Source organism: Gouania willdenowi, chromosome 19 (genome assembly GCF_900634775.1).
Source record: "Gouania willdenowi chromosome 19, fGouWil2.1, whole genome shotgun sequence".
In the NCBI taxonomy this organism is placed as follows: Eukaryota; Metazoa; Chordata; class Actinopteri; order Blenniiformes; family Gobiesocidae; genus Gouania; species Gouania willdenowi.
Genome location: NC_041062.1, coordinates 4050483 through 4076341, shown reverse-complemented (window position 1 = coordinate 4076341; position 25859 = coordinate 4050483). Strand labels below are relative to the sequence as shown.

The 25859-nt window shown below is 38.4% G+C and overlaps 2 protein-coding genes across 3 annotated transcripts; both read left to right on the top strand.

Moving 5' to 3' along the window:
* The first annotated feature begins 3758 nt into the window (after positions 1-3758).
* tekt3 (tektin 3) lies at positions 3759-7502 on the top strand. Its single transcript, XM_028476736.1, has 8 exons — positions 3759-3829; positions 3951-4539; positions 5250-5333; positions 5433-5503; positions 5597-5740; positions 5867-6089; positions 6748-6902; positions 7044-7502. Exons 2-8 carry the CDS (start codon positions 3970-3972, stop codon positions 7258-7260), a joined length of 1464 nt encoding a protein of 487 aa, XP_028332537.1. The 5' UTR covers positions 3759-3829; positions 3951-3969; the 3' UTR covers positions 7261-7502.
* A 9324-nt stretch (positions 7503-16826) lies between these two features.
* Positions 16827-25626, top strand: pmp22b (peripheral myelin protein 22b). 2 transcript variants are annotated; one of them, XM_028477148.1, is made up of 6 exons: positions 16827-16991; positions 17476-17566; positions 17736-17829; positions 21627-21767; positions 23667-23690; positions 23796-25626. In XM_028477148.1, the coding sequence occupies exons 2-6, from the start codon at positions 17489-17491 to the stop codon at positions 23825-23827; spliced, it is 369 nt and encodes a 122-aa protein (XP_028332949.1). In that variant the 5' UTR covers positions 16827-16991; positions 17476-17488; the 3' UTR covers positions 23828-25626. The 2 variants fall into 2 exon arrangements, with proteins under 2 accessions (XP_028332949.1, XP_028332947.1); XM_028477146.1 differs by having other exon boundaries at positions 16828-16991; positions 23667-25626.
* The last annotated feature ends 233 nt before the right edge of the window (positions 25627-25859 follow it).

Genomic DNA, 25859 nt, shown 5'->3' with positions numbered 1-25859 from the left:
ATCTTAACTTTATGGAAGTATGAAGACATCAATGGAATACAAACAAATTTCAAAATAAAAGCATGCTTTAAATGACAGGCAAGTCTTCTATAATAAACAATGTGATCAGCAGTCTCCCCTTAGCTGGATCTTAATGTGTTTAATGAGCCTTGGTAGACTGTGATTTTCTCCATCTGGATGCTTTACCTCAGCAGGGGACCACTAACACTGTCAACACATAGAATGATCTCTTGTGTGGCTCTCGAGGTGTGGCCACCCTCCTCACAGTGGACTCCATCTACAATTCATGAGCGTAAACTGATGCTGTTGGTCCACCTGGGCACAAAAGGAAGGATAGATGAATGTTTCTAGCTGAGCGGTTACACCGAGGATAAAATCTTTGAAATATGGAAGATGTGATGTGAGTTAAAGGTGGAATCTAAAAGGAAATCTGTGCATTTGGTGTAGAAATTGATAGTGGGTGTCTGAAATGGGCAAAAACACCAAGAACTGCAGCGTTTTTAAAGAACACAGTCAAGGTCAATGCTGAAAAGTGACGAAAGATTCAATTCAACTCACGATTTTAGGAATGACAAACTGTTGACAAGTTATTTGAGATCACAAAATTCTTAATTTACTTGATTGAAAATGCTATTATCTTCGAACTAGGATACAAGCGCTTATGTTACAACAAGTGTATCGATACTCAAGCTGTCGATTGGAAAAGCAGATGATTCATTGTGGTCGTTGGCCGGTTGCAGCTCGCACCATTATTCGGGACACTAATGGCTCATAAACGTTCCCCGGTTGAAGGATGGTGTCTGTCGGTGTGGTAGCATAAGACAAGCAACACCTTTCTCCCAGACCAGTGGTTCTCATACTTCTCTGTCTCAAGTATTTCTCTTGTTTCTTAATCCAAGTACCCCTTTTTGTCCAACTACAACATTTTGCTTAGAAAACTATAGAGCATAATGATGGAATGAACGAGTAACAGCACACATTTTAAAGTATCTCATTTTGTAAATAAGTTTGAAAAAAACAGTATTCAGTGCAGTGGTTCCCAACCTTTTTTGGACCGTGACCCCATTTTTATATCAATAATTCGACCCCAAAGACATTTTTTTTTTAAAGAATCAGTTTTTGATCATCATTTTGAGCTAAGGCAATTTATTTATTTATCTTTTACCACATTTTAGTTGAACTAGATTTCTATATTTCATAATGTGAAAATGTAAAAATACAGTTGTTTAAGATTGTATGTTGCTTGAATTAAAAAAAAGAATAATTAAATTAAAAAATGCAAAAAATCTATTTGAATTTTTCAGAAATTTCAGGCAATCCCATTTAAATTCCAGGCGACTCCACATGGGGTCGCAACCCCAACCCTGAGGTTGAAAAACAGTGATTTAGTGCCTCCTGAATAGATTTATTTCCACAGTTTTTATCATTTCCCCATTTTTCAGTACCCCCCTGTAGTGCCATCGCAGACCCCTATTTGAGAAACAGTCTACTATTGTAGTTGAAACGTTAGTGAGAAAATTTGCTACCAGGGCTATTCTGGCCGACTGGATCTCAGCTTTCAGAACCTTGGTAGGTACGATCGGGGCTTTGGGGAGAGAGCAGACAGTTTCTAAACCATTGCGTTACACAACAGGAGCACTGCTGGTCCCTTTATTTTGCAGACAGAAAATACGACTCAAAGAACAACCCGAGATAATCAATGAAATCCAATACCTCTGTCATCTGATATTGGCTGTTTTCCTTTTTCTCTTGCCGGTTCGGGGAATTGCATTTTAGCTGTCTTCATCAATTATGTTTTTACCACATAAAATAATCAACAATCAGAGGTTTCTCCTTCAAGAAAACTCTCAGTCATTCATAGGTGTATGCTACTCCATGCCCTTGTAACTAAACGTAATGTTCAAGACTTGAAAGCTTGAATTTGTATTCACATACAAATTCAGGTTATTGACGCCTAGCTCTAAGTTGAGTCGACAGCCCGCTTGCTCTCTCAGACATTTCTGCTATGCCGAGATTCATAACAAACGCTCATGGGCCACACGGCAGCAGTATATATAGGCCCCTCTAAGATTTCCTTCACGTTCTGAAACGCCCAGAGTACATTGACAAGACAGTGCATCTCCAACAGACTCTTGCAGATCCATCCAGGAGAGGAATTTCATAGGAGGACAGGCTTTTCATACTTTTCTCAGACGTATTTATAGTGGCTGAGGTCGGGGCAGCCGAGGCATGCAGGGGGTGCATTCATCAACCTAACCATGTTAAGTGATATTGTTGGCCTAAGGGGCGGAACACATGTGTCAGTCTATTCTAAATTAAAATCCTAATGTTTGTGACAAAGGTAGCTGAGGAAAAGTGGCGGGAGTCCAAGCTCAGTCTTGCAACTTTGGCATCAATTAATCTTTTAACATTAGCCTCATGTTTGGATAATTGCTAGCTTGATTTCTTCGCACTTATTATTATGGTATTACTCTTTTTTCCCATTATGCTAGTTTGACATTGACACAAGTGGCAAAAAGGCAATTGAACCTCAAGGGGTTGTTTAAGCAGCAGTAACATTGGTTTATTCATCTGTTGTTCAAGATCATGAAATTTGGCTCAGTTATGTCGGGTTGGTTCTTCAATTTGCCCACCAAGTATTAATCAGATCTGATCCGGATTCTGCCTTTCATCAAGATTTTTGAAAAAACATGGGGTTGCCCATACATTCGGACCAACTGAATAGTTATTAATGGGAATTTACATTTGCTCCAAACCTTTAAAGTGATCAATGATCCATATAACTGCCAATACTAGATTTAGTGTGTTGCCTGCCTCCACCAACTAACAGGGAAGGGTACTGCTGACATTCTATAACAAATACATATCATTGAACTGCAGTTTTAATGCTTTTAGTGCTTTCCCCAACCACTTCCCTCACCATGTATGTATGTTACTGCAAGTAGCAATGACATTGGTCACACTGTTTCCTAATTTTGTGTGTCTTAATTTAATTGAAGAAAAGAGCATCTGATTAACTCCTAGCCACAGCTTTGCTTTCCCTGTAGTGGAAACCTGGCTATCGTTTGTCTTGCCTTACCCCCACTGAACAGATCCATGTAAGCGATCCTCATTTCCACCGATAGGTAACACAACACATATTATTATTCTGTGCTAAAGGGGTTCGTGTGGGATCTTCCTGTGCCATGAATCATTAAATATGCGAGTGTAATCCATACAGAGAAGATAGGCTCTCAGGGTGACGTGCAGGGTTATCTGATGCAAGACTGAGAGCAACTGAATTCCTGTGCTTTGAGACCATTGATCAGATTGCTTTGGTTAATTTGATTAATATAAAATTTAAAAGATTGCTTTCGTCTTGATTTATTTTATATCTTTGTTGTTTGGTATTTAAGTGGCAATAGAGGATATTGTGGGCAAAACAAGAAGATGAATCATGTGTGATCAAAATGCCTTCTAAGATTTCTATCAAAACTACTCCACAGACATATTGACTATGAACATTTCAATTCAAATGTATAAGCCCAATGCATTTGCTGCTGTAAAGAATGAACACTCATTTGCCATTAATCTAAAAATCCTCTGCACAGTGTTGTAGTAACCAACGGCAACTGCCTCTGTGTCAACAGAAATCTTGGCCCAGGCCGATTCCTCCACTTCAGCACTGTGCCACTCCATTGGCTGGCTGAATGAATGACTTGCAAACTTGTCTATTCATTATGCATGTCAGTTTACCTTTACTGTGTTCTTGAGCTCATTCTCAGGTAAACAGCGCTAGGAGGAGGACTGTCACAAGACACCATACACTAGAGGAGTAGTTTTTAACCTGGTAAGTGTAATTTTACAACATAGTTTTACACATTGATCCTTATTAAGGTATTTTTAAAGTATTTTTGTGCATTAAATGTTTTTTTTGTTGAAAATCAAACAATTTTGACTCAAAATTTAAGGCACGTGAAGACATTAGAAATGGAGCTGATTGGATCTACGCTAACAGCCACATATGCGCGACCAAAGACCAGCCATTTTCTCCCGACCATCTCCACTATGGCATCCAGCTATCGTAACACCCAGCCAGCCTTGGCCATGCACCCAAGTGCCAATCAGTGGAGGACCAGCAGCTACTACAAGAGCAGCAGCGCAATTCCATCCCCTACTTCCATTAGAAGAGATAATCTAGATCTGGTCCGAGCCAAGACCATGTTCTACCCATCAAATAGGACCGTGTTAACAACACGTTACACCCCGGACGACTGGTTCAAGTCCAACCACAGTAACTACATGGAGTCGGTGTCGTCCAGGAAAAGTGCAGAGAGGTTGAGAAATGACACAATCAGGCTGATGCAAGACAGGGAGCAGATAACCAGAAGAACTCAGGAGAATACGAGCAAGAACATCGGCGAGAGGCTCAATGACATTGTATTCTGGAAGTCGGAGTTGAACCATGAAATTGACAACATAGTGACAGAGACTGCAGCTTTGACTGAGGTGAAGAAAAGACTGGAAAGAGCTTTGGCAGAGACAGAGGGGCCTCTGCAGGTGAGGCTGGAACTTCAAGTTCAAGTTCAAAATCTGAAATCTTTAATCACTGTGTCATGACAGGACTGTGCCATGAAATATTGTAGCTTTTTTTAATGTGTGACTTTACACTGTTGGTCTAATAACATGTTATTATTACTGTGCTTATTTTACCCCGAAAGTCTTTATCATTCACATACAGAATGATTAAATATTCCAGTTGCTACAAAGGAAGACTCGATCTGTTTTCCCATCCTGTCCACGTGGTTGGAAAGCTGTTAAATTATTCATTGTCTTTGTCGCTGTTTATCACTCCTCGGTGTGTCTTAAGATACTTAATGAGATGGTTTTGGTTGTAGCAACAGTATCTGTTAGATCATTCTCAACAAAGCAGGATGGGGCAGAGTCTAATTTCGGTCACATTCGTGCCGTGGTAGAGCTGTGGTTTTTTGTGTCGACCAGGTTGAATTAACATGATCTAGTTAGATATTTGATGACAAGGACACCTTGCTTGGCTACTATCACATGACAGGAGGTCTCTTTAGACACTTTTGCAGGTAACTGAAACTAGAGTAAACATTTGGGTTATAGAGATATACTTGGCATGTCTATGAATTCAGGAATTTAAATGCTAATTTAGTCCCTTGAGTATAAAGTAACATTTATCTGAATTAGGATTGCATTTCCAAACAACGTTGCATATGTGTTAGTCATTATTGTTTTCTCAGTAGGTGTCTCAAGAGTGTTTGTACCATAGAGAGAAGCGGATGTCCATCGACCTGGTGCATGACAATGTAGAAAAAAACCTAATCAAGGTAAAATAATGATCTGGCGAGTCAAAAGATTGTTATGACATTTGATATCGCCCTAATAGTAATAACATTTACAATTTAACATGTCTTTTAACCAAAAAGGAAGTAGAGGTGATCAAATCATGTCAGGAAAAGATGAGGAGACATCTTGACCAGGCCATTGCTCAGCTAGCGTAAGTCTATACCTAACCTACTCTATATGCAATGGTTTTAAAGGCATTTACATGTATTTGTTGTGAATCTCATAATGTTGGGCATTCTCACAGGGCAAACAGAGCAGCTAAGCACGAGTTGGACAGAGATATGAGTGACAAACTGACAGCTCAGAGGATAGACGACAGGTGTCACCATTTGAGGAACACATCAGATGGTATCGGTTATTACAGAGGGATTGACCGGCTCGATCCAGCGTAAGTTATATAATCACTTACAAACTATTTACAGTCTCAGTAATTGCATGACATGTTGAGGACTTTGTTCTGCAGGTGGAAAGATTCTGTAAAGTTGCCCTCTGTGCTTTTCTCTCTCTCTCACAGACACTCTGTGCCGGACTCTTGGTCCAAGTTCACGGATGACAACATCCTGCACTCCCAGAGTCAACGAGCCGCGTCCCACAGGCTCCGAGATGAGATAGAGATCTTGCTAAGCACCACGTCCAATGACATGTGGAACCAATTCAACAGTGTCAACATAGAATTCACCAACCGTGTATCAGAAACCGCTGATGCCAAGAACAGCCTGCAGACCCACCTGGCAAAGGTTAAACCATTTTTACAGGGGTGTGCTCAAAGCCAAGGTGACAAAACCTCACATTAATGTAACTTCGTTCGAGGTTAAATAGATTCTGACTTTAAGAAGTAGTGGCCTTCAAACCTCTGAATAGTATATATCGTCTGCTGTCTTTTTCTGCACATACAGCACCGACAGTGTAATATTTATCTCTGTGTGCAAAGTGCAAAACAGCAGAACTGCATTGTTTACTAAACAGCCATTAGTGTATCTCAGCAGTCCAACGTGTGCAAGGTTACTGTACAACATTCCTAGTTTGAGTGCTCTATTGTTTTTAGGCTAATCCAGGGTAATGTATCAAGTGTTGGATAGGCTGAAATGCCAACAGCAGCTGTGATATGAGACACGTCGTTCTCCATAAACCTCAGCCCCCTTAAGCTGTGAGCAATAGTGGTGTACCGGAATCAAATTACATGAAATGAGTCTGAACAAAGCACGCCAGTGTGTAGTACTCTGCTAAGATAATTTGAAGTCAAGAGTGTCCAGCTCTTTACTTTCCTCCTTTCTCTTCCATAAAGATTGTCCCACTCTTGCTGTCTTGTAAACTTGTAGATTACAGCAGATACTGTATTATTGATTGAAATTATTTTATTTATGTCTTCATTTGCATTTCTGTTTTTAAATCCAGACTCTGCAGGAAATCTTTCAAACTGAGATGTTGATTGAGTCTTTGAAAAAGGCCCTCAGGGACAAAGAGTGTCCACTCAAAGTGGCACAAACCAGACTAGAGGAGAGAACCCGAAGGCCCCACATCGAACTCTGCCGGGACAACCCCCACCACAAGTAAGACTGAAATATGTTTTTCTTTTGTCAATCACCATAAGATGCCTTAACATCAGATGCATAAATGCTATAAAATCGTGCATTGTTAAACTTTAAAATATCTCAAAATGTCTTTCTTGCCTATGTTTTCCACCTATCCAGACTAGTGAGTGAAGTGAGAGAGATCGAGGACACCATCCATAAACTCCAGCAGCGTCTGATGGAGGCAGAGCAAACTCTGCAGTCTTTGGTGAAGACCAAAGTTACTCTGGAGTACGACTTGTCCGTCAAGGCCAATTCACTCTTCCTGGACCAAGAGAAGTGTATGAGCATACGCAAGACGTTTCCCAGCATGCCTCGCCTGGTTGGCTACTCCTAAGATCTTATTGTTGATGTTTGGCAGGATTAGGAGGACTTTAAGATTTATATTGATATTGTTATTGTGAACAAAATGACTTAATGTATGGAAGGAAGTATGATAATGGATTGATGATGACTTTTCTGCATTTCATCCCACTTGCATTACAGGAGCCTGTGAGCAGTCGACATTTCATCTTGAAAAACATGTATGGTCTTACGGTCTTAAATCTAGTCCATGTTGCCGCCGCTCAAGATGTTTAAAGAAGGGTTTACAACTAAAAGCTCTGGCAACACAATTCTGTCTGTTATAACTCTTTTAACTCATTCAGTGCCAGCCATTTTCAATTTTTTTCTTCCTCAGTGCCAGTCTTTTGAGAGCATTTTGAATAATTTTTAAAGACCCACAGAATTTTTGCACTGAAATCAGATTCTGAAAGATTAGACTCTCTACTTTGAAGCATTTTTTTTTGGTTTAGGGCCACCTCAACATTGGTATCCTTCTATAAAACTACAAAAACAACACTGAGACCGGGCTTTTGATGGCAAAATTATTATTATTTTGCTGTCTAGGTCAGAGTTGAATGGATCCCTCCTGGTCTCACCCTGACGAGGAGCTCAGTAAACATCATTTAAAAGCCATCCCCCAGTTTACACCACAGCTCCTGTCTTTCACCCCTCCTCACCAACCTACCTTGGAGGTCAGCTGATGTAAAGACAATCAGTTTCGTTTTGTTGATTTAGTCAACACCTTCCAGTGAGCCTGATTGCACATGCACACACATTCTCACACACATATAAGCACACACACAATCAACACTATTGCACTTCTTGACCCAATCCTTTAGCCCTTGAACTGCTGCTCTTCCTGTCTGAACTTTCAGAAAGAAATCAGAAAGGATTTTATTCACCAGGTACAGTTTAGAACAGTACAAGGAATTTAACTTGGTAGTTACAGCAGAAAGAACACACATCAACACACCGCGGCTGCCATTTTTGGCATCATCATGTTTAGATGAGAAGTGGGATAAGAACAGGAGGAGAGACGGGGAGAGGGGAAAAAAGCAGGTCATAGACTGAATTCCCTATGGGGAGTACACTTTAACACTAGGAATAAACCACCTCGGCACAAAACAGAAGATAGCAGAAAAAACACTGTCACGAAAGATTGCACGTGGGCAGGTGGGAGTGAGTGTATTGTCTGGGGGAGGGGTGGAGGGGATGGGGCGGAGTGGAGAGGGGGCAATACAACTGAACGTTTGCCTCTAAAGCAGATGAGACATCAGACAGCTGTTTGATTTGCAAAGCAATCAGAAAATACGCACAAAATGCTAAAGTAAGGAGAGTAAAACCAAAAATAAATCTTTTACTCAATGGTAAGGAGTGACAATAGAAATAACGGGTGTGCAACTTGCCCTTTGATTTAGGTGTAATGTTTTACAGCCATATAAAGCTCAGTACAAAGAATCTGTCTGCTGTGCAAACACTGTGTTTGACCACAACCCTCAGGAGTCACCCTCTCTCCCATGGTTTCATATGTGAATGTGTGTTTAAGGTGTGTGAGCAGTCATCCTCACAGTCCATCCCCTGTGCCCAACACATTCCTCAGTCCCTGGTAATGCAGACAGAAAGATCTCCTGTTGTCTAGCTGACATCAAACCACCCTCTGCTTTCAGCACCTTGCAATCAAACACAGTTTGTAGAGAGTCGAAGGTTTTCACTTGTGAAAAGCAGAAGGAACCATTGCTCTGCACTCACTGGATAGTTATGGTTCCCCTTTTGGACGGGACACAAATAGGTCTTCCCATTTGACCCCTTCTACCACCCTTGCGTATGGGGAATGTACTCTGGAATTCTCCCTGCAGTGCAAACATATTGCCGGTTTATTTTTAACTCCAGATCTTGTTTGGGATGCCCTGTGCCTCATGTCATTTTACAGTTTTCACATACCAAGTCTTTTTTACTAAAAACATAATCAGGTTCGGGCACTGAAGGACAGAAATACAGTGTTTCACCCAAAGAAGACAATTAACCAACTGGTTACTACATAGCAACATCCCATATACACTAATGCTGGAGAATAGATGAAGGCAGACTTAAAGCCACCTGACACTGTAACCATTAGCGATTGGACTAAGAATGCTTCCATTCAGGTGGGTGCGAGTGAACAGTATGTTCCTAAAGATCCCTTTATTCTCACATATGTACAGGCACAAACATAAAATCCATTCTCTGCAACCAAGAAGCAGTTGTGGGTTAAGGGTATTACTAATTGGCTCATGACAATAGAAAACTACAACTCTGTCTCTTTCACCATTAGCCCACAACCGCTTTAGTTAATGTGCTGCTGTGTAAATGTAAAAATCTGCTTTGTTTCATGCATGGGCTTGATAGAAGACAGAAACTACCAAAGCACTGGTGGAAACCATAAACACACTTTCTGGAATGTGATGGACGAAAACATTAAAGATCCGACAACTCACGGGTCTTCCCTAATATCTCTGAGAAAATACCAAAGTATACTTTTGAATGTCTAGTCAAGACAATGCCTCAGTTTGACAGCAGTCTCGTTTTATTGACTACTCAATAAAAAAGTCAGGCTTGTTCATGGAGGATATAAATTTAGGCCAGAAATATAATTGTGCTGTGGTAATGACTTATTCAAACTATTTATGAGAAACCTCAGCTTGAACTGAAAACCAAACATTCATGGGAACCCGCTTTTCCTGTGGCTTTTGAATTTCTTCCAAAGCTCGGAGTTTTCTCAAGAGGCCCTTACCCTCCGCCTTGCAGTGGAGTTTGTCTTTTTTTAATGTCCCAGAACAAAACAAGAGAAGAAACCAAGCAGGAATCCGTTGAATAGTCCCTCCACTAACCGTTACGAGCTACAGGAAGCTGGAGTCAGACTGATAAGAGTCGTTACATGGTGTGCGGTTCTCCATCCAAACTGCCAATACTTCAAAATGTACAAGTGTTGTGTGCAACTCTCTGCTGCTGATTCAAGGTCACATGCAGGGGACTTTATACTTTTGTCATGTTTTCAGTTTTTTAAACACTATTTGACATCTTATGAAAGGACCGGAGCTACGGTATCAGCGTGAATGAATCCTAAAGGGTTTGCCATTGTGCTACTGGGTGAATCAATCTATAACATTGATTTCTAAATCTTATATCTTCACATTCCTGAAAAAAAGATGGACAGGGGGTCAAGATACAACAGTGCTGAGTCATCATGGGCAGTTAACGTTGATCTTGAGTTGTGCAGAGATGCTAATTTCAAGTTTCGAAGAGCTTTTCAATTTCCTGAAGAAGAACATAAAATATCTGGTATTCATTTTACTTCTGTTTGTTCTAAATGAACCAGCTGTATATTCACTATCACTCTGATGCTCGAGGTTTAGTTTACCCTATTTGTCGTCCGCCCCCGCTCATGTCGTCTGATTAAAGTGTGACGACAGGCCTCGTGCTCTGAGAGGATTAACAGGTAAAAGCCTGCAAACAAACAGTCTGTTTACCTCTCATCACTCACCTGTCAGCGTGTGTCCTGCATATTTTATTATCTACAGCTCCATGTCGGACTAATCCATTTGGATCCCAGTCTTTCAAGAATAATCAGAGAAAGAAACATTCTAAGTGTTCTCTGATTAGTTACAAGTTTGAAAAGCAAGACTTGGAATCTACTGCTGTCCTGTCCATGGTTCCGAATCCTGAAATCTGTCCACGGTTCTCTCCCATTACATATGATCTTATACAGCAAACTAGTGACCCTGGGGCTACATGCAGCCAAAACTCCAAAAACAGTAGCTAAAAAAACACCACAAATTACTACTAAAACACACAAAGTCTACACACAAAAAAAATCACAAAAATTACAGTAAAACACAGAAGATTACATTTAGAAAAAAATATCTATAAAATAAGAATAAGCATTTTTATAAGAAAAAAAAATACACAAATTGATTACAAAGATATCGGAAAGATATGCAAAAAACCACAAAAATACACAAAATGTCTCTATGCAATAAACAGGCAAAATTACACAAAACACCTTTGAAGTGTATACAAAATTACAGTAAATTACACAAAGAGACGACCAAAACTGACAAAAATAACAAATACATACAAAAGGACTCTAAAAACACAGATAAAAACAGAAGTAGTCAAAACCCTTTGTTTTTGACTGTATTAATGCTTAGATTGGTATTTATTCTAAATGTGGACAACATTCATCTGTTTGTCCGATCTCAGCTCGCTAAAACGTTAAAGCGTGTTTTATTTTCAGTTTAGCACGTGCAATAATTTTGCTGGACTCGATCTCCAGAGATCCAACAATGACACAGCAATAAACAACATCAGCTGAATCCACTGTCGAGAGTCAAATAACTCATAAATAGCTGCTGTGAGTCCTTTTCCAACTAATTATTCTTGTCTCTGGCTCTGTTTCAAGCCAACGTAACAAACTGTAATTTAATAAAGTGACAGAAAGTAGCAGGCGGTCAGAGAGGAGCATTGTGCTGGTTAAAGCTACTTTATCCTCTGCGTTTCTGCGTCGTACTGTATGTTTAAAGAACAAGACCATTGCTTGTGAATGTAGCATCTGTTTTAGCACTCTCTCTTTTGTTGCTATTTGGATAAAGTTACTGTAACTCAACCACAGCTACTCTCAGCATTGATGTCCCCTGGCCCGAGTCCTATCTATGGTTCAGGAATGCACTCGTAGCTAGCTAATGCGCTAATGTGAAGACAGCAGGGATGAAACGTTATATCAGTTGTTCTTACAGTCCTGTACACCTTCAGACATTAAACCTGAATCCTGAATGTACCCGCTTCTCCTCCTGCACACTTAAAGAACAGAATGATGTAATGTCATATACTGTACAATGGAGCCCTACAGTGGAATTTGTCTATATAATGTATCCCCCTTACGTTTTACAGAGTTATACATTGTTGAAAATGTATTGGTTCAGTTATGATTGATTGGATGGTGATCAAGCCAATCACAGCCAGCCATTTGACGAAGGCGCCGTTCCGAGAAGGTAAACAAAAAGTTAAGTAAAGTGTAAGTAAAGTGACAAAAAATAAATGACAGGTGGCAAAAAAATGGCCCAAAAACATGGCAAGAAAAGGGTGAAAAGTTACTAAACTGGACCAAAAGCAGTCAAGAGTGGCAAAAAAAAAAAAAGTTAGTAGGTAATGGCAAAATGTATAGCTTAAATGAGCAACACGTACCCCTGGCGGTACCCGTACCCCACTTTGGGAACCTAGGCGTTAGATGTAACGTTATTCAGCCTCTCAGGGGGAGATGTTTGTTAGGCAGCTCTCTGCTAAGAGTTTGGCTCCGACCCCAGCTCTGCAAACGAAGCAAACTTAACACGCCCGCGTCCACTCAGTTCTACTGATTGTCAGTCTTTTACAAACATTGACATATAAGGGATGAGAATGAGGAGTGTCTGCACAGCCACACAGCAGTTTAACAAGACCTCCTCCTCCTCCTCGTGTCACTGTGAACCTTTCCTGTTGACCATGTGATGAGCATCCAGGCCCGAAAGCCACTACAATCACGCCCAGTTCCGAGCCTCGAAGGTTGCAGGTTTGATAGCTCCTGCCCACAGCTGAACTCCAAGACAGCCGCTGATTGTAAAGTTACGCACGCCAAAACACACTGCAACTTTTTGCAACATTTAGCAACAAACCATGTTTAAAAAACATATGTGAATTTTTTAAATGTTACTTTTGACCACATTTACAGCAATATTTGTGAAATTTGTGAGATTTCACAGTTTCAATGTTAAATCTAAATGTTAAATATTAAATATAAATATAAATATAAATTTAAATGTTAAATTTAATGTTAAATATTAAATATAAATTGAATGTTAAATATTAAATATAAATTTAAATGTTAAATCGAAATGTAGCATTTAAATATAAATGGTAAATGCAAATGTTAAATGTTGAATCTAAATCAAATGTGAAATCTAATTCTAAATTTCACATTTGAATCTAAATGTTAAATCTAAATGCTAAATGTTAATCTTAAATGTTGAATCTAAATCTAAATGTGAAATCTAAATCTTAAATGTACATCTTAAATGTTGAATCTAAATCTAAATCTAAATGTTACATTTAAATATAAATGTTAAATCTAAATGTTAAATCTTAATGTTAAATCTAAATGTCAATTCTAAACGTTAAATCTAAACGTTAAATTTAAATGTTAAATTTAAATGTTTAATCAAAATCTAAATGTTAAAACTAAATGTTAAATCTTACTGTTAAATCTAAATGTTAAATCTAAATTGAAATGTTAAAATGAAATGTCACAGGGGAAACAAAATATTTTGCTAGTATGAAAATTCACCTTTTAGATTTAGTATTTAACATTCAGATTTAACATTTAGATTTAGATTAGGCATTCATTTTTAAATGTAACATATAGATTTAGATTTCATATTTAACATTTACATAGATTTTTTAAACGTGGTTTGTTGCTAAACGTTACAAAAAAAGTTGCTGTTTACTTTAGCATGCACAACTTTCTAATCAGCGCCCCATATCCTCGTGCTCTTAACTTTTCTAAGTGAGTGTAGACACGAGCACAGCAGTGACACCTTCTTTTCGTGTGAGTGTGAGAAACACAGGCAAGCGCATCCAGGAAGTGCAAGCAAAGTGGCAAAGAATGGAAAGTGGATGTTGACAGGGAGGAGGGGGAGAGGGAGGGGCTATCTAAGGTCAAACACATCCTAAACATCCCACTATGACTGATACTGGGAAGACAATGACTGTTTCCAACTTGTGTTCCTTTGCGGAAGCGCCAAATGACGCAAACCCATTTTTTTCATGCTGACATTTAAATAGAAAGAAAGGTAATACTTTGCTTGAAGTTTTATACATTACGCTGTCATTCGTTACCCTAACCCTTCGTTACGCTAACCTGTAACCCTAACCCCAGAGGTGAAAGTAATGGATTACAAGTACTCAAGTTACTTTTATGGTTACTTGTACTTTTTTTGTGTATATTTCTAAATCTGTAATTTTACTTGTACTTAGGTACGTTTTAGAAGAAGTAAAGTAATTCATTACATTTCACAGTAAATAATTATTTTTAGTTTTAAAACAATCTACGGACATTGTGAAACTACAAAAAGATGAAATGATCAGACAACAATCAAATGCATCACATCATAGCCGACCAATCAGATTAACATAACGCACCAAACGCCAAAACAGCATTGAATGGAGGTTATTTATTTTTTCAGTTTTAGAGTTCATAAATTAATCTATACTTAGAGCCTGAGAATTGTTTTATTTTGAATTGAATTAAATTGGTGTTATTTTAATTAAAAATGAATTGTACATTTTTGACGAACCTTTAATTTTATACAAATGTCTTTGTGGAAAATAAATTAAGTTTTAATTGTGCAGGATTTGGTTTCTTCCTTTTTAAGTTTATACATGAGATGTTTACTGTATGCAAGGGAACCGTGGCAAGAATTATTACCAAAATTAAACTGTGAACGTGAAATTAACAAGTAACTTTTACTTTGAGTACTATGTAATTGAGCTACTTTTTTACTTGTACTTGAGTATTTTAAGTATGACTTACTTGTATGTGCAATTGAGTACAATTTTAATCAACGAACAGTACTTCTACTTGAGTAGGGAATATTAGTACTATTTACACCTCTGCCTGATCTGATCCCTCCACCTAACCCCAAAAATGCCAACATAGCTCCAAAAGTGTCATCCTTCATGACACCTTATACATGCTAATGACAGATAATGACAGCGTAATGTCAGCCTCGTGTAGAAAACTTCAAGTAAAGTGTTAAAGAAAGAAATCAGTCCAAAGGTTTTCGCTTATGAATTACTAACTCTTTTCAAGTCATATCTGATAACTTAGTTTCATAATATTTACATTCTTTAACATTCCCTGAAGATATCGCCCAGAATTCCTTTCCAGCTTTTAACGCAGCATTTTGGCGATGAAATGTCACCACACTCCCCCTGGAACGGAGTTGTGTCAAACAGAGGAGAGTCCCAGATGCTATCGCTCTATGTGTGTGTGTGTGTGTGTGTGTGTGTGTGTGTGTGTTTTGAGCATGCCCGTCCACACTTTGACACATAGTGTGAGTCACGAGGCTGACTACATGTCCACCAGAAGGAAAAGAGACGCGCTTACATCACATTACTACAACAATGTTTGTCTCTGCAGTTGCCATGGCAACAAAAACTGTGCTGACAGAGAGCTATTAAATAAGAAAAAGGGCAAAACGTTATTATATCAATTATATTGGTTTGGTAATTTTTGGAGTAGTCTAAATTTCACTATTTAAAAATATGTAGACGTTAAGGTTTAATTTATTGACAACTTTTCCTCAGGAAGTTTACTTTGATCTCATGTAGATGTTTTGACTGTCAACTGCCAGTCTTCTTCAAAGGCGTCTGCTGATCCCTCTGATGTGTCCAATGCTTGGACACATTTATGTCGTAATATTCCAACAAGGTAATTTTGTCTTCTTTTAGAATAAAATGTTAAGGGTTCATTTGTTAAATGACATATTTCATAAAACTAAAATTGCTATTTAACATTTTTGATGGGGTTTTATATGCTTTAAAAAATACAAAATGCATTACTGTGCTACTGAGGTTATGGGCACAATGTCCTTTGTGCTTTAGCAGTTTTTGCACTTAGTGGTAAAATGTGACAAACAAAGAGTTGAATAGAGAACTTTAACCCATATACATAACTTTTATTGTGAAAAGTAAGAAGCTGAAGCTGATGTGTCACTTGATGAGGATTGAGCACTTTATTTAATAAAAACAATGCCTTATTTGTAACTTTTGGTGCATATATTTATCACAGTGGATGTTACACCTAGGAAAACAGTAGCAGCCCCAAGAATAAGGTGGGTAGAGATTTTTTTTTTCTTTTTGCATGTTCCATTCATCCAGAGGATATTGTCACGTTTCCTCTGACACTTCAGTTAATTACCAAAAACATTCACCAAATGTATTTAAAAAAAAACTTGCACTGGGTGGTTTTAGAATGTTTTTTAGCCCAAACACCAAAGCAGAAAAAATACTGAAGCAATACATTTTACTTTCCTAAATTTCTCAGCCCACTTTTGTATAATTAAACTCGTAGTTCATATCCATAATGTTTTGAAAACATGTGTGAAGCATTTTTATTGATTAAGTATTAAGTCAAAAGGGATGCAACTATTGCAAGTAATATTAAAATCACAAAATGTCCCAATACATGCACTAAACAACTCTTTTTTTTTTTTTTTTTTTTTTTTTTAAAGCAGTTCTAAATATAACAAAAAACCTGATTATTCGTCATCATAATGATGTAAAAAAGCTCAACATTTTGAGGGACTGTTTTAAAAAGAGCAGAAAACTGTGCTCGAAGGCATGAGTGCCTGTAGTTACCAGGACAGCAAAACAATGACCAGCACCTCTCCACGGTAACTCGTGCGCTATTACGCACCGTTGCGTCTATATTGGGAATCCTGGCTGCGGGCCAGAGGGTCGCTCCGTGACGTAGCGACGCACGCTGGGCGTTGTTCTCCCATAATGAGACACTTTATATTGAACGTCAGCCTCTGGCATCAATCTGGACTGAAGACGACTCTGGGAACGGAGGAACTATCGCTGTTGGACTTTTAAAGAGAAGGAAAAACGTGCTTTTATCTTTTCTTTGCGAGCTTAAACTTCTTTCTTTGTGTGGATTCAAGCTCTGCTTTCCAGGTAAGTGGACTTTGGTCTCTGGGAACGTGTTTACCCAGTCAGTGTTGCGGGGCAGAGACGGAAAAGGCGCGTTTTTATGCACGGCTGGCCATCAATAAACCATTTTGATACTTCTTTTGACAACAAAACTCTTAATATTCATGTTTTATTCTTTATGTATAGATGGATATCTTATGTATTGACAAAAAAGTGTTTAAATCAAAAGAAGTAAAATAGAAAAGTTATTATTATTTTAGGTAAAACTAGGACAGTAAGCTTCATTTTACGCACAGCATACAGTCACTTATATCGATTCCCTCGCAGGTATTTCATCACCCGATGCTCAGATATTCTTATTTGATATCCTAGTCTGGATTCCTGTCCTCTGAAGGCTTGGATCCAGTTTCCCCAAATGCCCTGCGTCCTGAACGTTCTGCAGTGACACACCCAGATCCCACTACTAACTCTGAACCTACACACACTGACAGCTCATTTTACTCTGCAGATCGCCTGAGAAGATGCTGCTGCTCCTATTGGGAATCGTCCTGCTGCACATTGTTGCACTGGTTCTGCTTTTAGTGTCCACAATTGTCAGCGTGAGTATTGAACTATAATCTAATCATAAATGTGCATTGTTTTTCAAAAAAATATGATAGTGAAAACCAAACCTATGAGAAATATATATGTAGAACACAAGATTTCTGATAAGTTTTCTGGCCAATTTGCATGTGTTTTATTTGTAAAAGTGTTATTTATTTATCACAGGTATGGACATCAAATGACACTGGTACCTCAGACCTGTGGTATAACTGCTCCACTGCCACTGGAGGACATCATTGTAACCCGGCATCAACTGGAGGTCAGACAACCTCCCTTCATCACATCTTATATTTATTTATATTACAATGGGAATCTGGTTTTAAAGAGGGGCTATAGTGAGATTGAACATCTGATGTTGAGCGTATGATGATGATGATGTGGGTGTGTCACAGCTCCTCCAGGGCTTTGGTGCCATCTAGGGCAGAGAATACAGCGGCGCCGCTCCAGCGTGCAGCTGATAGGCTGCCACTGTATAAATAGTCATGGTGTGATGTCCATATTCAGGTCTCGTGTCAGGGAGTCTCATAGTGACAAGAGTCAGGGGGGGCCAGGGATGATCAGGGTGGGGCAGGGGGAGGGTATTTAAAGTTTGAGACCTTGGACCACCTCATTGAGAACATAGCATGTTGTGGCCCGCTCACACAGCCATAGCTTCAGATCATGTCCAAGCTCAGGGATCATGGAGACGCTTTAAGGCAGCAGCTGCAGCTTCGTATGATTAATGCACTCACAAAATGTCAAAAAATGGTCTAAATTACACAAATAATGATATTTTATTGGATAGTTTTAGCACTAATTGCATGTAGAATACGTGTCAAAGTCATGGTCCAGGGGCCAAATTTGGTCCTTTGGAACTTCGAATTCGGCATTGTGTAAATGAAACTCAACAATATTTGCATGATTGCAATCATATTTAATGTTAAACAGTTGAAAAAAAACTCAAAAAGGTTTTTCCTTAATTTATTCCATAATATTTCCCTTAATCAAAGAGAAATTTGTCACAAAATCTAGACAATTTAAAGTGACGATCCTGTTGGGACTGAACTGTGTCACTTATTGCTTGGATATTGTCAGTTTCCAACATATTTTGTATTTTATGCATAAGTAGAAGTGCAAACTAGTGCACAATAATATTGAAATTACAATTTTTCCCATAAAAACTGTGGCCCACTTGAGATCAAACTGCTTGGTATGTGGCCCCTGAAAATTAGTTTGACCCCCCTGATGTAGAACAAGCCGTGCTGACCGTGTGTGTGTGTGTGTGTGTTCTGCCGGGGAGTTTGATGGCAGAGCCGGTTTGTTTGACTTGTTTTCATTGGGCGCACTGACGCACAGTGTTTTTATTTCAATGGCTCGTGGGCAGCTCATGCGTCTGGCCTTTAGGAAATGCGGCATCGTCTGCTCCGCTTTTTGCACGACCGCCACCGGGCAGGCTGTCAAAACAGGCCTTTGGAAGCTTTGCTGAGCAATCAAGTTCACTGTCAAAGTCATGGCTGTCATTGTTGGAGAGTTGAAGGTTTTTTTTTCCAAGGATTCAATAAAATCTAGTCTATTTCCATTTGAAAGGAATGATTACCACATATTTATTAAAGTACAGCCGCCGAAAAGGATACTGATTTTTTTGTTTGTTTTTCAATCATGGGGTCAATCTGACCCCCAGGGATATTTGATTCCAGAAAATACTCATTTATCTTAAATGATTTTCATCTAAATCTTCTCAAATTTACTGACTACATTAATGACCACACAAGCATGAACCCCATCGGTCGTGGGGCTAATATGACCTTTCCTGCAGCGCCACCATCAGGTCAAACTTTCATCCAATTCTTTTCTAATTTGGGGTGCACATTCATGACTGACAGAATGAACCATGTTGATTTATGTTGGTGACCACCCCCCACCCACCCCTTCCTCTCATAAACATATTTATTTACCACTTCAGATGACAATGCCTCAAAATCACGGTCCTACGAAACACAATCTGTCTCAGACACAGACAAATTCTCCTGTGAAAGAGCTGTTCCAAAACCATCTCCCTCACTCAGTTAAAACAGCTTGGGGTCAAATTGACCCCAGAGGAACACCAATGTGTGCAATATGTGTTCAGCACATTGAATAAACATAATGTACCCATCAAATAAGGAAAAGTCACGAAATATGAATAAAAAATAAATAGTCAACTAATATTTTTTGAACGATGAACAGTCAGTGAATGGGGTCAAAATGACCCTAAAGGATAATAGGAGGGTTAAGAGTTTGCCACTGACCAAATACGACAGCTGAATAGTTGTTTTCCAGTTTGAAATTTCAGTTTGAATTTTAATCTAATTTGAAAGTCATTTAGGTTTTGCGACCTGTTGGTTATATGTTCTAACGCATTTGCACTACTATTGCTAACGTGATGGCCAGTGCACACATTATAGAGAATCTCAGCATTTGTTACCAAGATACACCAATTATTTTGATGCTGCGTGCTGCATTTTTATTAAACTTTCACTCTCACATTAAATTTGCAAAATGAAAATGACCAGACGGTGAAAGGAAACTTGCATGCCTGTAAATATTAGTCAAGAAAACACTTGACATTTCTGTTTCCTATTAGAGCGGAAGGAGGAAGGTCGAGCTGTCTGTTTATCACAGAGTCCAATGATGTATTGTTGCGCTGTCCAGTGTTATCGCACGGTTATATTTAACCATCGAAAACAGGATCATTCCAGTTGAATCTAATTGTCGCTCTGCTCTGCTGTGCGTGTGTCAGGTTTCTTTTTCAGAGCCACTGATTATTGTCTGTAACATGACGCCATATTATTCCTGATCCAGACTCTCTTCATAATGTGTATATAAAATGTTTATTTGGGTTAGTGTTTTAAAAAAATAAATTAAATAGGCTAAATCTTGTTTAAAAAATGCCATTTTCTTACATCAAGGCAGTAAAATAGTGAGATATGGTCAATTAAAGTGACAGAGCATTACATAAAATAAGCTTTTAACATTCCATAAGGATGTTTTTATTGTAGTTTCAATTTTATGTATAAAGTATAAAGTATGCTTGGTGTGTTTTTCCATGCTCACAATGACTCCCCATTAAAACCACACCTTAGCCTTTGAACTATATGAAGTGAGTGGGTCGATAAAGCACGGATGTTTGAGAACAGAAGGAAGAGGCTTAGATAGTGAACAAATTTAATCACAATAACCTTTATTGTTTGAGTGATTTTTTTTCCCTAGAAGTCAGTTTTGCAGAATTTGGATAGAAAGTTGTAAATCATGAAAATGACCTGGGGATTCCTGGCATGAATAAGCGTAAATAGTGCGCAGACAAACACACTGAAATAGATGGCACGGATACTGGAGTAGTGCTCCCTGTCAATACTGGTGTCTAATGGGTTAATGGCCTCGTGAATGACCAGCATCAACAATCGATTTAGGGCCGACAGTGAGGGGCTCGCAGTGCTTTTAGGAACAGGATAGCTAGGTTTCATTGTGATGGATCCATTACACATTCCCAGAAGAAAACATGGCTGGGTTGGATCATTAGGCTGTGTTTGTGAGGGAAGGCCCAGCCCAGACCCAGTCTTATTCATTTGTTTCCACTAAGGCTGCACGATTGTAGCTCAAAACAAAATCATCATTTTTTACTTAGAAAAATCTATTTTTGATTCCGATTTAAAAAAATAAAAGAATGGTTTAATTATTGCAAGTATTTTCTTTGAAACTTGTATTTTCAACAGTTTGTAAAGGAAGAGAGACTCTTGCTGTGATTACACATGATTAAACGGGAAAATCAACTGTTTGATTTTGACTTTTAAAAAATCCCCCTCAGTGAATGAATAATCAGATTTTGATTTTATATAATAATAATAATGAATTTTATTTGTAATGCACTTTTCATTCAGGGAATCTCAGAGTGCTACAAGAAAACACAAGAACATTAACAATTATAAGCCTTCTTAAAAAGATATATTTTCAATTTAGCCTTGATTAATCGTGCACCATGTTTGTATATATAACTATGTGTCTGACAGCACTCTCTTTCTTCCTTCTTCTCTCCTGCAGAGTGGATCCAGGCCGTCCAGGCTCTCATGATCCTATCCATCATCTTCAGCGTCCTCTCTCTCGTCCTCTTCTTCTGCCAGCTCTTCACTTTGCAGAAGGGCGGACGCTTCTTCCTCACAGGGACTTTCCAGATTCTCGCAAGTGAGTTCATACCCTTTTAGGCTCTATGCAAATCCATCAGCAACAAAAGTAAAGAACATCAATCAATCTTTATTTCTACAAAAAAAAAAAAAAAATACTTTTCATACAATAAAATGCAGCTCAAAGTGCTTTTACAAAGTTAAAAATTAAAATAAACAAAACATCCACCCCACACAAAACACGAGCACTATTTTCACACTGATGACCTTTGGCACCATTTTATTAGAAAAAAAAATACAGTTTCATTACGTTTCTCGATTTCATTTTAAACCAGAGGGCTTTTATTTAAAACAAGATGGTGCCACACACCAACTTCCTGTTGGTTTATATAGCTACAAAACTAATTTAGTATGAGTCCATTGGTGCATCGTTGGCATGACGATGAAAGTTTCTCAGTTTAGGTTCTGTTTGAACTCAACTGGCTTTTATTTTGAAAAAAGATGCAACACACCAACTTCCTGTTGGTTTATATAGCGAATAACTAACGTAGTATTAGCCCATTGGTGCATCGTTGGCATGACGACGATAATCCAGATTGGTTTTGGCAGCAAATTTTTATTTATTTTTAGTCAGTCTTGACTAAAACTTAGACAAAATTTATAAATCAGGACTATTTCAATTGTAGTCTATTATTAGTCAACTTACTGACATGAAGATTTTAGTCGATAAATTCTGTAACAGTTTTCGTCGACTAAAATATGAAGCATAAGAGCTCATGCATTAAAAAAAAGGGGTAACTTTCAAAGAACAAAATTAGTTCTGTTTGGATTTCATCCAATGTTGAACATTATAGTTCAGTTTTTATTAGTTAATAAAAACTTTTTTTTTTTTGTGATAGTCTTGTTTAAGTCACATAAAAAACAAAAATTTTAAACCCTTCATACAAACAAACCAAAATAAAAAAGTACAATTAAGACATGGCATCTGCTACAAGCGCTAGGTTAGCGCTATTGAACCAAAAAGCATGTTTTCTATGGCCGAGCTACCTGCTAATGGCGGTCCATCATGCTTCACAGCCTGACAGCTCTTTGTGCCTTGGCAGCTGGTGGTTTTTCACGGCTGTGCCAGCACACACTGCCGGGCACTCAGATGCCCACTCAGCCAGACAGAAGCGACACTGGGAATGAGGCCAACGGTGCAAGTTGAAATGTCAAGATGGGTGGCAATAGCAGCGTGGGGCGCCAACAAACGTCATGCAGATGTGGGCAGACAAAGAAATGAAGATAAAGGCCGTGATAGATTAAAATTCAATGAGCATGAAGCACTGGCTCTCAACTGGTCTGACACTGGGACCTGAAATCACACTTTGTAAACAAACTGCAAATAAATTCAGGGGAAATAATGCAAATTAAACTACGCTCAAAAGAAAAACTCTACAATATTTTATTTAAATATGAAATATTTTGAAAATTAAAATTATTTATTTATTTAGATTTTTTAAACTTTTTTTAACCAGGAAGTTTCATTGAGATTAATCTCTTGTTCAAAAGAGACCAAGCATTTAGGCAGTTTTAAGAAAAGCAACTGTTAGAGGAATCCTCCTTAAGTCCTATTTGGTTTATTTTAAACATAATCTGATCAAAAACAAGTGATGTAATCCTGACCAGAAACCAAATTCTGTAATGAAATTCAAAAACTCGTTGTGAGCAAGGCTAAAAAAAAGTGTTGCACGGGAACTAAAGGAGCAGTTTTACAGAAAAGTGCTGAAAAGTTAATTACGTCGCAAGGATCGTGGTTGAAAAGTTCCACATCACTGCCACCTAGTGGTTAAAGTGGTTAAGAATGAACAATAATTTAAAAAAATAAGCCACTAATGCTAAAGGTCCAGAACCCTGGCTAACTCAGAGAAATGCCATGATAGCAACTATTATTCACTCTTTGGTTATTTCCTGCCTTCAGGTTTGTTCGTGATGAGCGGGGCCATCATCTACACCGTGATGAGTCCGGAGTGGGTGCCGAAGGACGACACCTACGGATACTCCTACATCCTGGCGTGGGTGGCCTTCCCTTTGGCGCTGATCAGCGGACTCATCTACGTCATCCTAAGGAAGCGAGAATAATTAACCAGTGACCCATCTCGCTTAAATACCAAAGTGTCATCCTTTCCGCTCTGATGTCGTGATGCTCATTCATCATTGGCCAGTGGAGCCAACAGCGAGGGGGGTGGGGGGGACAACGACGGCGCACGGCGTTACCAAAATAAGTCAACATAAAAACACCAATACTGTCGCGATTAAAAGATGTATATAGTATCTATTGGTTTAAAACCTATTTATAACACTTTTTACATTTATGTACATAGATGTTGTGTTGCTCTGTCGATAAGCTTAGTTTTAGCTGATTAAGTGCCTCAGCCTTTGTTTGTAATGTTTGACAAATAATACACTATTTGTGTTGTTTTTCTTCATCTCTTTTTATTTTGAAAATCACCAAAAAAGATAGAAAGTAAAATAGGTTTATCTAAAGTATATTAACCAAAGTGCATGTTTAGGTTTAGAGATAGAAAAAGGCTTACGATTTATTTTGACGGGCTTGCTTTTCAAAAAGAGTGGTAACATCCATGGATGTGTGATAGCAATTTGTATTTTACTGTGTTTTTTGTTTTTTTTCTGTTTGTGGTCTTCTTCAAAATGGTGCTATGTACTATTTATCATTCCTATAACTGACTGCAGTCGTTCATAACAAGAATCAAAGATATACACGCAGTGCTCACTGCTCCTTTAAGGGAGACATGCTAGCTAATGCGCTAACTGATTGTCAGTATTATTCTGCAAGCTTGTAAAGGGTTAAGTCACAGGTTTGACACTTTAAATATCACCTGTTGGCGTCCTACTAAAAGCTTCAATCAACCATTGTTGAATTTCCAATCAGAAGCAATCAAACATTAGCATGTTAGCCAAAAATTGCTGATTCATCTTCTAGATAAAGCCATATTGCCTTATTAGCATCTTATCACGATAATAACACTGTGGGGCCTTGAAGCCAAAGACATTTACACAAATTAGGAATACATTTATAATCTTTAAATGCCAATTTGAAGCCATATAGCAGCAGATAAGAAACAGGTATTTAGTGTTAGCGTTAGCATTAGCGCTGCAAACAAAGGACAGAGAGGCGCGTAGTGATGATACAAATGTTTGTTTTACATACTTGAAGTTGCTGCGGTCTCTGCCCACTGACAAGGAGATGTGTTATGTTCCTGTTCTACTGTATTAAACACTGTTAATATGTTGTACATAACATAACCTAGCCTTAAACACTCACTCATTTAAGAAATAAATAAAATGTGCTCACACATGTTGAACTACTGTTTATTCTACTGTTATAGAAAAGGACTGGACTCTTGTTAGGTAGGTTTTTAAAGGCTCTGTATACATCTGTAGCACATTCTGTGGTTCTTTATAACATTACTGTATATATCTATATATATATATATATATATATATATATATATATATATATATAGTACGCAGAAAGACAAAGCTAAAAAGTGACTAACTGTTTCTGTGGAGTTGTAAGAAAGATGTCGACCACGGCTAATCTACTGTGCACCGTCTTTTTCTGTCGAGCCCAATTTACATTTTTGGTAAATCGTGCGCAACCGCACACAATCGAAGCCAGTTATGCCAAATATGCGATCATGTGAGTTTTGCCCTCCGTCGTGTCGTCTGAAGGAGTTTTCAGCAGGTCAACGCTCATCACGGATTCAGTTCGAAGGGCTCATCTCTAATGAAAACTGTCCGATTCATTTTGTTGTCACGCTTTAGCCGTCATGTTGTCAAATGTGTTTACGCCAAACGCTCTACATATTACCAAAGCTACTTTGAAATAAACCATTAAAGGATGTTTCTTACCACCATGTTGGAGTTTGCTGTGTGTTTTTGAGTTGCAGTTTATATATATATATATATATATATATATATATACATACACACACAAAGGGGCATTAGCTAAAAAGAGAAGGTGTAAAGTGTGACCAATGGAGTTCCTGAGAGGGCGGGGCTTCAAATGACCTTATATTTGATAAAGTTGACACTCGTGCACATTCTACATCTTTAATGGAGCAAGTTTCTCCTCTTTTGGTGCAAATAT

Bases quoted from the DNA above. Each gene is read 5' to 3' on its own strand.
- tekt3 (XM_028476736.1), top strand. From the start codon at position 3,970: ATGGAGCTGATTGGATCTACGCTAACAGCCACATATGCGCGACCAAAG. The intron at 4,540-5,249 runs GTGAGGCTGGAA...TTTTCTCAGTAG, and splicing joins AGACAGAGGGGCCTCTGCAG to GTGTCTCAAGAGTGTTTGTA. The intron at 5,741-5,866 runs GTAAGTTATATA...TCTCTCTCACAG, and splicing joins ATTGACCGGCTCGATCCAGC to ACACTCTGTGCCGGACTCTT.
- pmp22b (XM_028477146.1), top strand. From the start codon at position 17,489: ATGCTGCTGCTCCTATTGGGAATCGTCCTGCTGCACATTGTTGCACTG. The intron at 17,567-17,735 runs GTGAGTATTGAA...TATTTATCACAG, and splicing joins TAGTGTCCACAATTGTCAGC to GTATGGACATCAAATGACAC. The intron at 17,830-21,626 runs GTCAGACAACCT...TCTCTCCTGCAG, and splicing joins TAACCCGGCATCAACTGGAG to AGTGGATCCAGGCCGTCCAG.